Source organism: Danio aesculapii, chromosome 3, assembly GCF_903798145.1.
Source record: "Danio aesculapii chromosome 3, fDanAes4.1, whole genome shotgun sequence".
NCBI classification, from domain to species: Eukaryota; Metazoa; Chordata; class Actinopteri; order Cypriniformes; family Danionidae; genus Danio; species Danio aesculapii.
In genome coordinates this window covers 61435897-61451014 of record NC_079437.1, presented here as the reverse complement: position 1 = coordinate 61451014, position 15118 = coordinate 61435897, and the positions used below count along the sequence as shown (strand labels likewise).

The 15118-nt window shown below is 37.7% G+C and overlaps 1 protein-coding gene across 2 annotated transcripts in view; it reads left to right on the top strand.

The window, feature by feature from the left end:
• The first annotated feature begins 420 nt into the window (after positions 1 to 420).
• baiap2l1b (BAR/IMD domain containing adaptor protein 2 like 1b) overlaps positions 421 to 15118 on the top strand; it is a 258771-nt gene continuing 244073 nt past the window's right edge. For both annotated transcript variants that reach the window (XR_008836312.1, XM_056454387.1), the window contains exons 1-3: positions 421 to 708; positions 12609 to 12684; positions 14015 to 14101. Coding sequence is in view for 1 of the 2 variants with exons in the window: in XM_056454387.1 (XP_056310362.1) it covers positions 658 to 708; positions 12609 to 12684; positions 14015 to 14101 (214 nt within the window). In the remaining variant the exon portion in view is untranslated. The remainder of the gene's footprint in view (positions 709 to 12608; positions 12685 to 14014; positions 14102 to 15118) is intronic.

Here is a 15118-nt window from a genome sequence, read left to right as displayed (position 1 = left end):
AAGTAATATGTAAATAAAAACTAAACAATAAGAAAATAAATGAAAACAAACATCTATGTGTAACATAAGTGAGTGTTAATGAAAAATAAATAAATAAATAAATAAATAAATAAATAAATAAATAAATCCATTCACTTTTCTTCGGCTTCGTCTCTGATTTATTAGCGGAATGAACCGCCGACTATTCTGACATATGTTTTACGCAGCGGATGCGCTTCCAGCCGTAATCCACTACTGGGAAATAAATAAATTCAATTAAAAGTTTAGAGAAATGAAAGGTTTAACCACAATGAACAGCAGATGTCAGCATTTCTCCTCTTTTCTGCCCGAGTGCACCTGTCAGAGCAGTGCGTGAGTGACGTCAACCGGCTCACCTTATCTTTCCCGCCCCTCACGCAAACACACACGCACGCACGCACACACAGAGAGTCAGAAGTTTGAAAGCAAATCCTCCTGCATTTGAACTCAACTGTCCGTTATTGAACAACACGGCAACCTGTTTCTCAGACATCCAAAACACACCTCTAATAGACGGAGGAGGAGAAGTGTGTGTGTGTTCGGCCGAGTTATTGTGGAGTAAATCGACTGAACGGAGACTTATTTTTGTTTTGTTTTTTGTTTGTTTTTTTTTGGACTCGTCGCGAGAGGTGCTGAAGAATGTCGCGAGACCCCGACGAGGTGAATAAACTGACCGAAAGCACGTACAAGGTGAGAGAAATTACACATATTTACACCTGAAACGCGAGGATCACACACACCTGTTGAGACTCGAGTGGTTGTGCTGAGCGCCAAACAGTCTCACATGAAGAGTTATCAAATATATCGACCACAGGCTGATGATTAAAGGGGTAGTTCACACAAAACAAGTAGTTTACTCACTATTTACTCTATCTAAAGTGGTTCTAGAATCGTCTTGTCAAATCGTTTCTTCTGTTTAATACACTAAAGTAGATATTTAGAAGAAAGCTGAAAACCGGTCACTATTGACTTCCATAGTAGGAAAAAGAATTACTATGAAAGTCAATGGTTACAGCTTTCAAGCTTCCTTCAGAAGATCTGCTTTTGTGTTCAACACGAGGATCACACACACACCTGTTGGGACTCGAGTGGTTGTGTTAAGTGCTAAACATTCACAAATATGAAGATTTATCAAATATATCGCCCACAGGTTGATGATTAAAGGGATAGTTTAATTTACTCACATATGTACCCTCTCTAAAGTGGTTCTAGAATCGTCTCGTCAAAATCATTTCTTCTGTTTAATACACTACAGCAGATATTTAGATGAAAGCTGAAAACTGGTCACCATTGACTTCCATAGTAGGGAAAACAAATACTATGGAAGTCAATGGTTACAGATCTTACGTTTTTTTATAACGTTCATTAGTGTTTAGTTAAAGAAAGAAACTCATAAAGGTTTGAAAGAAGTAAAAAGTGAGTAAAAGAGCTCATTTATATATATATATTATTATTATTATATATGTATATATATATGTTTTTGGGGGGGGGGTTGCATTGCATATTTGGCTATAATTTAGCTAAATGTTGATTAATTTATTTATTTTATATATATATATATTTGCACATTTACACCGAAACATGATGATCACACATGCCTGTTGAGACTTTAGTGGTTGTACCAAACATCAAGCATTCATATATATGAAGATTTATCAAATATATTCACCACAGGTTGGTAATTGAAGGGATAGTTCACACAAAAAATTGAATTTATTCTCTCTAAAGAGCTTCCAAACTGTCTTGTCATCTTCCATAGTAGGGAAAACAAATACTATGGAAGTCAATGGTTACAGGTTTCCAGCTCCTCAAAATCATTTCTTGAGACAAAATATCTACCTGTTGAGACTTGAGTGGTTGTGCTAAGTGCCAAAAATTCACAAGTATGAAAATGTATCTAATATATTGAATTAAAGGGGTAGTTCACACACAAAATGTGTTTACTCTCTCTAAAGTGGTTTCAAAACATTTCTTCTGTTTTATACACAAAGTAGATATTTTGAAGAATGCTAAAAACCGGTCACCATTGACTTCCATAGTAGGAAAAAAATACTATGGAAGTCAATGGTTACATGTTTTTAGCTTCCTTTAAAATATCTGCTTATGTGTTCAACAGGAGGATCACACACACACACCTTGAGTCTTGAGGCCAAACATTCACAAATATGAAGATTTATCAAATATATCGCCCACAGGTTGATGATTAAAGGGGTAGTTCACACAAAAATTAATTTCCGCGCTATTTACTTTCTCTAAAGTGATCTAGAATCGTCTCGTCAGAATCAATTCTTCTGTTTCATACACTACAGCAGATATTTAGAAGAAAGCTGAAGACCGGTCACCATTAACTTCCATAGTAGGAAAAACAAATACTATGAAAGTCAATGGTTACCGGTTTTCAGCTTCTCTTAAAATATCTTCTTGAGACATAATATCTACCTGTTGAGACTCGAGTGGTTGTGCTAAGCGCTGAACATTCACGAATATGAAGGTTTATCAAATATATCGATCACAGGTTGGTAATTAAAGGGATAGTTCACACCCAAATGTTTTATTTACTCCCTATTTACTTTTCTTTGTGTTTTTGAAACCTTTTGCTTTCATTTACTCTTACATTTACTCTCTCCAAACCATTTGTTCTTCTGTTTAATACACAAAAGATGATATTTTGAGGAATTCTGAAAACCGGTCACCATTGACTTCCATAGTAGGAAAAACAAATACTCTAGAAGTCGATGTTTACAGGTTTCAGACATTATTTAAAATATCTTCTTTTGTGTTCAGCAATGTAAAGAAAGTGCAACAAAAAATATATATTTTGAATGTCAAAAACCTGTAACCATGCACTTTCATAGTAGGAAAAACAAATACTGTGGAAGTCAATGGTGACAGGTTTCTGATATTATTCAAAATATCTTCTTTTGTGTTCAGCAATATAAAGAAAGTGTAACAAAAGAAGATATTTTGAATGTCAAAAACCTGTAACCATCCACTTTCATAGTAGGAAAAACAAATACCGTGGAAGTCAATGGTTACAGGTTTCTGACATTATTCAAAATATCTTCTTTTGTGTTCAGCAATATAAAGAAAGTATAACAAAAGAAGATATTTTGAATGTCAAAAACCTGTAACCATCCACTTTCATAGTAGGAAAAACAAATACCGTGGAAGTCAATGGTTACAGGTTTCTGACATTATTCAAAATATCTTCTTTTGTTACACTTTCTTTATATTGCTGAACACAAAAGAAGAAATTTTGAATAATGTCAGAAACCTGTAACCATTGACTTCCACGGTATTTGTTTTTCCTACTATGGACGTCAATGGTTACTGGTTTTCAGCTTTCCTCAGAACCACTTATTTTGTGCTCAAAAGAATAAGGAAACTCAAAGTTATTCAACAGTTGAATGAGATTAAATAGGGAGTCATATTTATTGTAAGGACCGTTCATCAGGATATCACAAGACTGCACATTATTACAAATCACAATGGAGAGACATTTAAAGGGACAGTTCACTCCAAAAATGATCATTTATTCAGTCATTACTTATTCCATACCTAATACACTTTATATATATATAGTTGAACACATGTTTGGAACAAGTAAAGAGTGAGTAAATGATGACAGAATTTTCCATTTTTGGGTGAACTGCCCCTTTAAAATCAAGTTTTTAGCAGGTAAACACACATTTTCAACCTTGTAAACTTTCCTTTCGACTGCATGTAGAGCAGGGCATTTGTTATTTGAGCTGGTAAAGGTAAACACTGTTCTCAGGTCAGCTTATTCAAATATCTGCTAGTCACTGAGCCACAGGTGGATCTTTATTAGAGTACATATGGTACATTTGATTTATTGACACACCCAAATCTGAGTCAGACCTGAATCCTAGATCAAGATCCAGGGTTTTAGTCACACATGTACACTGAGACCGTTCTGATATAAATCATTTAATAAATACAGAATAGCCAATACTGTAATTTATTTAATAACTACAGGGTTTATTATACTATTATATGCCACAGTTTACTGTAGTAAAAACCAAAGTATACTACATTATTACATTTGATCAGTTCACTAATACTACAGTATGCTGTGGAGCATTCATTTTAAAAGTGCTGGAAATACTTGTGAAATGTTATTGCACTATAAAGTACCTGTTCAACAGTAGTTTATAATTTATTCCAGTGATTTTAAAGATGAATTTACAGCTTCATTACTCCAGTAAGTCACATGATCCTTCAGAAATCACTCTAATATTCATTATTCATTTATTCATTCATTTTCTTTTCGACTTAGTCTCTTTATTAATCTGGGGTCGCCACAGGGGAATGAACCGCCAACTTATCCAGCATATGTTTTACGCAGCGGATGCCCTTCCTGCTGCAACCCATCACTGGGAAAATTATAATAATAATCTGTATATGTATGTATGTATGTATTAGGGGTGGGCGGTACACCGGTGTCATAGTCATCACCGGTGTGACATTGCGCCCAGACATGGATTTTCTAATACCGTCAATACCGTGATAAATCAATTATGTGCCTTGAACGGCTGCATTTACATCAATAATAGCTAATTCTAAATAATAAGGCAATAATAAGGTCTGAATACCTGTCATTAAACTACAGGTCTGTATCTATGTAATCTATGCGCCCTCATAATATATTTGGGAGCATTTGTGTGTCTGAATATAATGGTTGTAGTGCAATCTGATTTGATTTTCTCTATAAACTTGCTGAATCGCTCTACCCTGCCGCTGTATTGGTTCATATTAGCTGTCAGTCACTCAACGCTTCCCGCTGTCAGATAACAGGGAGCTTTTGTTACAGCAGGAAATGCAAACGGCTGAAGAGTGAAAAGTGCACAGGTTTGCAAACCTCACCTAAAGTTATAATAATAATAATAATGGTGCAGATGACAGCGATCATGACATGAGGTAAATGTTGATCCGCCAGCTGAGATCAATCGAGTGTTTTCGGAGAAGGTGCCCGAATCTCGATGCGTTGCATTCACCGCGTGTTCAGCGCAAATGTCCGCTAAATATAAAATCTAACACTGTACACATCATCGCCAAAGAAACTCGTCTTTACTAAGTTTACACTGAAACTACGGCTCATAACAAAGAGCAGTATTGCGCTGGTGGTCATCATGAGAATCCTGCTCTGTCTGCTCATAAATTGGTGCGGCTGACTCGCCTGCTTTATTCCACCAACACAGAGAAATGAAGATCAGTTCATAACGAGACTGAGCATTTACAATGACCCAAACCAAAACTTTTAAAGAGTGATAGAAGTGAGACTTTCTTTTGTCCGTTCTTCCTTGAGATGTATATTATTTTGCTATTGAAAGTAATACCGTGATATTATACCGTCACCGTTCAAAAGATGAAAAATACCGTGATATTAATTTTAGGTCATATCGCCCACCCCTAGTATGTATGTGTGTGTGTGTGTGTGTGTGTGTGTGTGTGTATATATGTATGTGTGTATACTGTATATGTATGTATGTATGTATATGTGTGTATGTATGTGTGTGTGTATATATATATATATATATATATATATATATATATATATATATATATATATATTAGTAGTAATAGTATTCGCTATATATTGCTATAGTGTTTTTTTAATCTTATCTATTATTTTGTTGTCATTTATTTCTAAAATGTGCCATCTTGTTTCTTTATTCAAATAATATGACTCATAGGCTCATTCACTGTGACATTCACCCTAGTTTACACTGTAAAGAAGCATTGTTTACAGTATAGAACAAGTTCAAGTAATATAACACTACTTTTTTTTATTTGAACTGGGTGACTGGATTTCTGTTATAGAAAATAGATAAATACACACACACACTACAGACAATTTAGTTCATCAGTTCCCCTATAGTGCATGTGTTTGTACTGTGGGGGAAACCGGAGCACCCGGAGGAAACCCACACCAACACGGGGAGAACATGCAAACTCCACACAGAAATGCCAGCTGCCTCAGCCGAAACTCGAACCACTGACCTTGTTGCTGTGTGGCCACAGTGCTAATTATTGAGCCACCGTGCCACAGCAATAGAACAATGAATAAAATAAACAATACCTAATGGTTTTTGGTGGAGTTTAACAGTATTGAGGTACAGAAATGTAATAATCAAATGTAAAATAACACTGTATGGAGTCTTTTAAATGTGGGTATGCAAAATCCAGGCGGAAATCCCAAAATAGCACTAGAGTTTAACTGGTTAATGGGCATCACGGTGGCGAAGTGAGAAGCACAATCGCCTCACAGCAATAAGGTCGCTGGATCGAGCCTCGGCTGGGTCAGTTGGCGTTTCTGTGTGGAGTTTGCACGTTCTGCCCGTGTCAGCGTGGGTTTCCTCCGGGTGCTCCTGTTTCCCCCACAGTCCAAACACATGCCGTAAAGGTGAATTGGGTAAGCTAAATTGTCCGTAGTGTATGTGTGCGAATGAGTGTATGGGTTTTTCCCAGTGATGGGTTGCAGCTGGAAGGGCATCCGCTGCGTAGAAACATGCTGGAAATGTTAGCGGTTCATTCCACTGTGGCAACCCCTGATGTATAAAAGGACTAAGCTGAAAAGAAAGTGAATGAATATATTAATTAGGGTTCAACTTTGCAATCATATGCTCTGAACTGTAGGTTGCAGGTTAATTATAATCCCAACTTGACATGGCAGATTTTATTTATTTATTTATAAGGATTTATTGCAGATGTAACTATTGTGGATTTGCACATTGCGAGATCAATGCTAAAAAGAGTTTGTGCAGCCATAATAACAACGAATACAACAGTTTTAGTATTTGTGCAATTTATTAATGCTTCAATATAAATGCTGTGACGTTAACTCTTAAAGGGCCAGAGCACACAAAATGAAACTAGTGTTTCCAAACCGGTATGACTTTCTCCTGTAGGAAACACAAACGATGATATTTATGAGTTATTTCACATTAGATTATTCAGTTTGTGCCTGAATACTGCTAGACTCCCAGAAAACCATGAAATACTGTTGTTCACTTGCATCTTTGCTCTACTGTATTTATCAATCATTGTGATTGGTTTATTATTTTTTTGCAAATGCAAAATCCTCCCAATTAATGTACTTCTAGGAATATTTCAACAAAATAGACCCATTCATTTAGTCTAGTGAAAAGTATACTCGATATCGCAATATGTATCGCAGAATAACAAAACAATTGCAATGTCAGTGTTTTCAATATCATGCAGCCATAATTGTGATTTATTATATTTTATACAGATGCACTGCACTGAAAAAGACTTGATCATCCCAGTTAATTGAAATCTTTCCAAATAGAGCTGTTCATAATCACCTAGTGAAATTATGTTCATTTCAACACGTATACTGTTGCAAAACAAAACATCACAATGATGACCTGTTGGTATATACGTTGAGCTCTTATAAAGCGAAATGTTAAGTTGTGTTCTGGAAGGAGAGAAAAAAACGCCACCCACATCACGGCCTGAGGGTGTGTAAATGAACAACAAGCTTTCACTGTTGAGCCTGTTAATGTTTTAACAGGATTGTTCATATTTATTCTTCAGATATACATTCAGGGTCTGATATGGCTTATTAAAGGAGCACTTCACCCAAAAATGTAAATTCTGCCATCATTTACTCATCCTTCACTTCTTAATGAGTTTGAGTTTCTTTCTTCTGTTGAATAGAAAAGAAGATATTTTGAAGAATGTTGGAAACTGGTGACCCTGTTCATCCTTAGTGGGAAAAAACAAATACTATGGTAGACATTTTAATGTGGTTTAAAGGAACAGTTCACCCAGAAATGAACATTTCTTGTTTAAACAGTCTTTTATCTCGTTTTAATACTTTAAATAAATGTTACTTGGGTCTATTTTACAGACTATGTTTTGATTAAATGACATTATCTATGCTGTAAACATTGCATGGTTTCCGCTACATTCATTCTTCCATGGCGGGGCGCCACGCCAAAATTCATCCCGCCACGGCCTACATTACAGCTTCTCATTCAAAACATTACATTTTTTTAATAGCGGGTGATAATCGCACCAAAACGTATTAAAGGGTAAGTGAATTATAACAGCGGGAACTTTTCTGTAACCGACCATAGTAGTGCTGTGCTTCATTTGTTTAACCCTTTAGGTTACGTGCTGACTGACTGATGCGTGAGGCCACCAAACACGACGTGTAGCTGTTTCACTTTACTTCAGGACGCATTAATACCGCTCTGTAGGTCTATTGGAGACATTCATAAATATTCCTAGCAAATCTAATAAATGTTGGAGACATACTCATTACATAAACGCACTAAATCACACTTCAGCAGCGTTTATTTGAGAGCGCACAAGAAGATCTGCGCTCAGTGTTGCCAGATGATGCTGACTGTTTCCAGCCCAGAATCTATCGAGATCACAAGCGTTTATACACTGTTCTAAGCATATGTATGTGAAGAACGGGGGCTATGGCATCTCTTTGGGAGATCAAAACAGGTTTATGAGGGCAGACCGCGCATGCCAACCCCAAATTTTCACTACCCGCCTATGTCATTTTATTAACCCGAAAAATAAATTCAAAACCGCCCAATCTGGCAACACTTGAGCAGCGCGTATTTGAGGGCACGCAAGAAGCTTTGTGCATGAGCAGAGGAAATCGGCCCGCAAGCAAAGAGATTTGCATGCTGTAGGCTATTACATTGAAATAACGCCACAGCTAGTTAGTAGATCTGTGTAAAAAAAAAAAAAAAGGCCTGCCGCCACAGCTGGAAAACATCCTAGAGGAAACACTGCATTGTCATATGAATTATGGAGGATGTACTATTCTCTTTTATTCGATGCTGACTAATATCAATGCTTTATTCATTTATTTGAGATTATGTGACTTGGTTTATGTATCTTCATTCTCATGCACTATTTAATAATTGCATTTTTATGCATTGCATGAAATAATTAAATAGAAATGTATTGTATATTAAAACGTCTTTATTATTAGTAGTAGTGTAGGATTGGGTTTTAAAACCACAGCGGTTCGAACTGTAGTTCTGCCGAATGACTAAAAAGTTGTCAGTATTGATGGTAAAAAACTGTACATTCGAGTCAAACCATTCTTCTGCAATCTTATATCAGTATTAATAGCTATAAATGTGGGAGAGCGCTGATATTATGTGATTGTATTGTATTGCAATATGGAACAGTTAAGTGATGATGTTAAATCAAAAGTAATTCACAAATACTTAATAATGAGATGATTTGACGACAATAATTCTGTATGGTTACAACTGAATTAGTTACAAAATAACTGAATAAAATGATCAAATATGAAATGATAAAACATATGATATAAACTGTACCCAGCTTAAATGTAAAATTAAAATTACCAGAGGTAGAAGGAGAGACACAGAGGGAGAGGGAGAGACAAAGAGAGCAGGCCCAGAAGTTAGCCTGATTGCAGTAGAGTCAGATAGACTCCAAAGGAGGAGAGGAGCAGAGGAGGAAAGCAGACCAGGAAAAGACAGGTCAGGAAAAGAAGAGGCAGAGCAGCGTTTTACCACCTATTTTGTATCTTTCTTGACCATGTGACTAAAGCCCAAAATGCTGAGACATTCAAACTGACCAATCAACATGTGACCACATCGTAAAACCCCCAAAGTCCACACAGCAGGCCCTGATCTTATCAGTATCTGCCTTTGGAGTCAGTATGGACCTTCTTGAGTCAAAAATACACATTTTGTCATGTAAACAAACGCATATAATAATTTAGCCTCTTACAGTAGACTAACGTTTGTAACTTTAATAACAATTAATATTATTGAGTTATTCACTCAATGAAGACAATATTGCAATGCAACTCAATGTAATATTATTATTCAGTTACTGTATATACTTCTGGTAGACTCCTCGGAAAACCATGTAACAGTTTATTTTATTTGTATATTTTTCTTTAGTGTATTTATCCACGCTTATAGATTGCTTGTTATATTTTATGCTGTTGCACTCCCATTGAGAATCATCTCAATCCATTTAAAACGATTACTTCGTCATTTGGTAAAATTGTAAAACTGAAAAACTAAGTATTACAGTTATATTTACAGTGGACGGATGAATGCTTTCCGTGGCTGGAGGTTTTATTATCCCAGACCCACACCCACCTCGTCATATCGGTCCATAAATGCGTCATCCAAATCTAGTTTCTCTCCAGTATAATATCATTGGTGCCTCCTGTCAGACAGTCTCTTGCGGTTCGATAGCGATCAGGGAGTGGGCTGTTCATGAATTGAGGATTAGTAAGCATTAAGCAAGCACATGGACGCCTCCTGAAGTTCAGTAAATAGAACCAAGCCCAAGCGTTCACTAATGACTCATTCAGAGATCTCCACCTGCTTTCTGAAGAGAGGAACTAGCGCTAATGCATTATTGGCAACTAAAACACATGACGTTTATGACTTGCTGCAGCTCAGTCCAAATTTTATTTTCCCAGACCGTCTCAACAGGGAGGTGTGGATGATCTGTTGTGAAATCAAAATCGCAAATTGGATTTAATCAATTCAATTAAATAAGTTACACTAACAATTGTTTTTGACACATTTTCACTTTTAATTGTTGTTTCAGCTTATTTGAATTGCGTCATTTAATTTTATTTGAGTTGTCATTTTATTTGAATTGCATTATTTCATATTTGAATTGCGTTACTTCAACTTATTGGAGACGCAGTGGTGCAGTAGGTAGTGCTGTTGCCTCACAGCAAGAAGGTCGCTGGTTCGAGCCTCAGCTGGGTCAGTTGGCGTTTCTGTGTGGAGTTTGCATGTTCTCCCTGCATTCGCGTGGGTTTCCTCCGCGTGCTTCGGTTTCCCCCACAGTCCAAAGACATGTGGTACAGGTGAACTGGGTAGGCTAAATTGGCCGTAATGAATGAGTGTGAGTTTGAATTGCGTTGTTTAATCTTATTTGAATTGCGTTCATTTTATTTGAATTGCATCATTTGATCTTCGAATTGCGTAGTTTCATCTTATTTGAATTGCATCGTTTCATCTTATTTGAATTGCATCGTTTCATCTTATTTGAATTGCATAATTTGATCTTATTCGAATTGCGCCGTTTCATCTTATTCGAATTGCGCCGTTTCATCTATTCGAATTGCGTTGTTTCATCTATTCGAGTTGCGTCGTATCATCTATTCGAGTTGCGTCGTTTCATCTATTGAAGTTGCGTCGTTTCATCTATTCGAATTGCGTCGTTTCATCTTATTCGAATTGCGCCGTTTCATCTTATTCGAATTGAGCCGTTTCATCTTATTCGAATTGCGCCGTTTCATCTTATTCGAATTGCGCCGTTTCATCTTATTCGAATTGCGCCGTTTCATCTATTCGAATTGCGTTGTTTCATCTATTCGAGTTGCGTCGTATCATCTATTCGAGTTGCGTCATTTCATCTATTGAAGTTGCGTCGTTTCATCTATTCGAATTGCGCCGTTTCATCTTATTCGAATTGCGCCGTTTCATCTTATTCGAATTGCGCCGTTTCATCTTATTCGAATTGCGCCGTTTCATCTTATTCGAATTGCGCCGTTTCATCTTATTCGAATTGCGCCGTTTCATCTTATTCGAATTGCGCCGTTTCATCTTATTCGAATTGCGCCGTTTCATCTTATTCGAATTGCGCCGTTTCATCTTTTCGAATTGCGCCGTTTCATCTGTTCGAATTGCGCCGTTTCATCTGTTCGAATTGCGCCGTTTCATCTTATTCGAGTTGCGCCGTTTCATCTTATTCGAGTTGCGCCGTTTCATCTTATTCGAGTTGCGCCGTTTCATCTTATTCGAATTGCGTCGTTTCATCTTATTCGAATTGCGCCGTTTCATCTATTCGAATTGCGCCGTTTCATCTTATTCCAATTGCGCCGTTTCATCTTATTCCAATTGCGCCGTTTCATCTTATTCCAATTGCGCCGTTTCATCTTATTCCAATTGCGCCGTTTCATCTATTCGAATTGCGCCGTTTCATCTATTCGAATTGCGCCGTTTCATCTATTCGAATTGCGTTATTTAATGTTATTTGAGTTGCGTTATTTCATTTTCACACACTAACCAGATAATTACAGTAACACAAATCTATCACATGCTTTGTGCTTTTTTACTATAAAATAACGTATTTTGCATACGTTTTTTTGGGGGGGGGGGGATTTTTCAAAATGTATGAACACCTTGAAGTTTCCATCAAGCTTTTATTTAATGTAATAATCCACATAATAAATAAGTGGAACAAACACTAGGTAGTTTATCCGGTCTCATTAATATTGATGGCTAATCTGCATGTTCATCACTTATGCAAACACATTAGCATGCAAACATACTTGAATGTGTTGTTACAGCCCAAAGCGAGTGCATTTTACACTTTGAAACGCCACTTTTGATGTAGTCCAGCATCCACGCTGTATTAGAGACGCTTAAACTGAGACTGAAGAGGGTTTTTCATGCACAGAAGCGTCTCCGTCCACTCAGTGTCACAGTGATTGCGGCTGATTACATCAGAACGGCTCATGCTAAAGTTTTAACCATTTCCCCCTGTTTGAAATCTTTCCTTTACAGAATGTGATGGAACAATTCAACCCGGGGTTACGCAACCTCATAAACCTGGGGAAAAGCTACGAGAAGGCTGTTTCAGGTCAGTCTTTTTAGCGTTCATCCTCTATAGGAGCACATTAACACGCTTATACGTTTGTTTTGGTTTTAAATATGTTTCTGAATGCTTTTTAAAGATGAACAGTGCTAATAATGAGCTTGGGTGTTTTTTAAATCCACATGCCTTCATCATATCTAGTTTAAGCCGTTGTCTGAAGGCTGAAGAGCTCAGAGATGCAGTGGTTATTTCATGTCATTAGTGCTTGAGAATTAATACGAGGTTATTAATGACCAAAGGTTGTGTCTGTTTGTGTGTGTGTGTGCGTGCGTGTTGTTTGTGTGTTTTTCTTGTGTGCGCGCATGCATTTGTGTGTGTGTGTTTGTATGCGCATGTGTGTTTGTTTGTGTGTGTTTGTATGTGCATTTGTGAGTTATTTTGTTTGTGCGCGCGTTTGTGTGTGTGTGTGTGTGTGTGTGTGTGTCTTTGTGTGTGTTTGTTTGTGTGTGGATTTGTGTGTTTGTGTGTGTCTGTTTTTGTGTGTGTTTGTTTTTTGTATGTACGTGTGTGTGTGTGCTTGCATGTGTGCCTGTATGTATGCGAGCTTGTGCGTGTATTTGCATGTTTGTGTGTGTGTGTCTATGTGTGCGCGTGGGTTTGTGCTTGAATAAGTGTGTGTGCTTGTGCGTTTCTGTGTTAGTGTGTGTTTCTGTGTGTGCACGTTTCTGTGTTTGTATGTGCATTTGTGAGTTCTTTTGTTTGTGTGTGTGTGTTTGTTTGTGTGTTTTTGTCATTGTGTGTTTTTGTTTGTGTGTGGGTGTGTTTGTTTTTTGTATGTACGTGCGCGTGTGTGTGTGTGTGTGCATTTCTGTGTGTGTGTGCTCGCATATGTGTATATGTATGCGTGTCTTGGTGTGCGTGTTTGTGTGTATTTGCATGTGTGTTTGTATGTGTGTGTGTCCATGTGTTCGCGTGTGTTTGTGCTTGAATGTGAGTGCACGCTTGTGCGTTTCTGTGTTAGTGTGTGTGTGTGTTTGCATATTTGTGTGTTTCTGTGTATGTATGTTTGTTTATTTGCGTGCGTGCGTGTCTGTGTGTGTGTGTCTGTCTATGTGTGTGTTTGCTTGCATGTGTGTCTGGTATGTATGCATGTATGCGCGCCTGTGTGTGTGTGTGCGTGTGTGTGTGTGTGTGTGTGTGTGTGTATTCAACCAAATTAAACTACAAAAGCACTATGAAGTACAAAAGGTGAACATGTTGAAGTGTATCCTCCACTGCTGGTGTATTGTTTTCTAGCTAACACACACTCTGCAGCATGTTATGAACACTGAAGGGGAAACACACACTTAATAATCTTCTCATCGTTGTCTTTCAGCCATGGTTCTGGCAGGGAAGCAGTACTTTGATGCGGTATCTAAGATCGGGGAAAACGCAGCCGTGTCTCCAGTGTCCAGGGAGCTGGGTGAGTCCCGGATAATTGACTCTTATTCAGATCTGCAGGAGAACTTTCACATTTACTCTTCCTGTTGTGCCATTCCTCATGTCTGGAGATATTACAGGGAATTACACGATGTCTTCATTCCTATAGAATCAATGCAGAGCAAGAGCCTCGACTATAGCTGTCACTTCAGGTTATTTAGGGTGCTTTCCAGCCTGTAGTTCTCTTCAGTGCTGACCAATGTTAACCCTTGTGTGCTGTTGGGTCATTTTCATCACCTCTGGGGTGATTATTGAGTCTTAATTTGGCCACAACTTTCTGTTTCAGCTAATGGGATGATTTTTGGTGACTAATCTTATTTTGACACATATTTAGGGAAAAGCTCAATAATGCACTCAAATTTACTACCCTTTGGTTCTGTTTGGGGCTGTTTTCACCCCTCATTGACTTCCATTATAATCACATGCTTTGATTGCAAAGCCATGACAGCATACTATTATGCATTTGTTAGGGTTGGGCTGATAGACGATGCCATCGTCCATCACCGATGGCCAGTAGCCATTGGGATCCTTCGCCCCACCCCCATCCCAGCACCAACCCGCTCACGAAAAATACACACTCAGGCCCCGTTTACACTAATAGGTCTTACTTTTAAACTGGCATTTTAGAACAAAAATGACCCACATCCACACTGGCATTTCTGAAAAGATCTCCCTCTGCTCAAAACACACATCACGTGACCCACACACACACTCTGTCATGTGCTGCAGTGTCCGAGTTCCAGCAGTCAGCCGAGAGAGCAGTGCACGTCGCACCTATTTTATGGGAAGGGCCCTGGATTATTATTAATTAAATCACTCTAACCCACTCTTTAACCCCAAAAAGAAACCCATAACAGGATACCAGTTAATATGAATAATAAACTCAACCAATCTGGTACAGAATTACCTTCCCAAGTTTACTTCAGTATGATAAAACAAATGTATACAAACAAAAGACAAAGGTTTGTTTCAAAATAAAGCTTTTCGGTTCCTTTTTTCC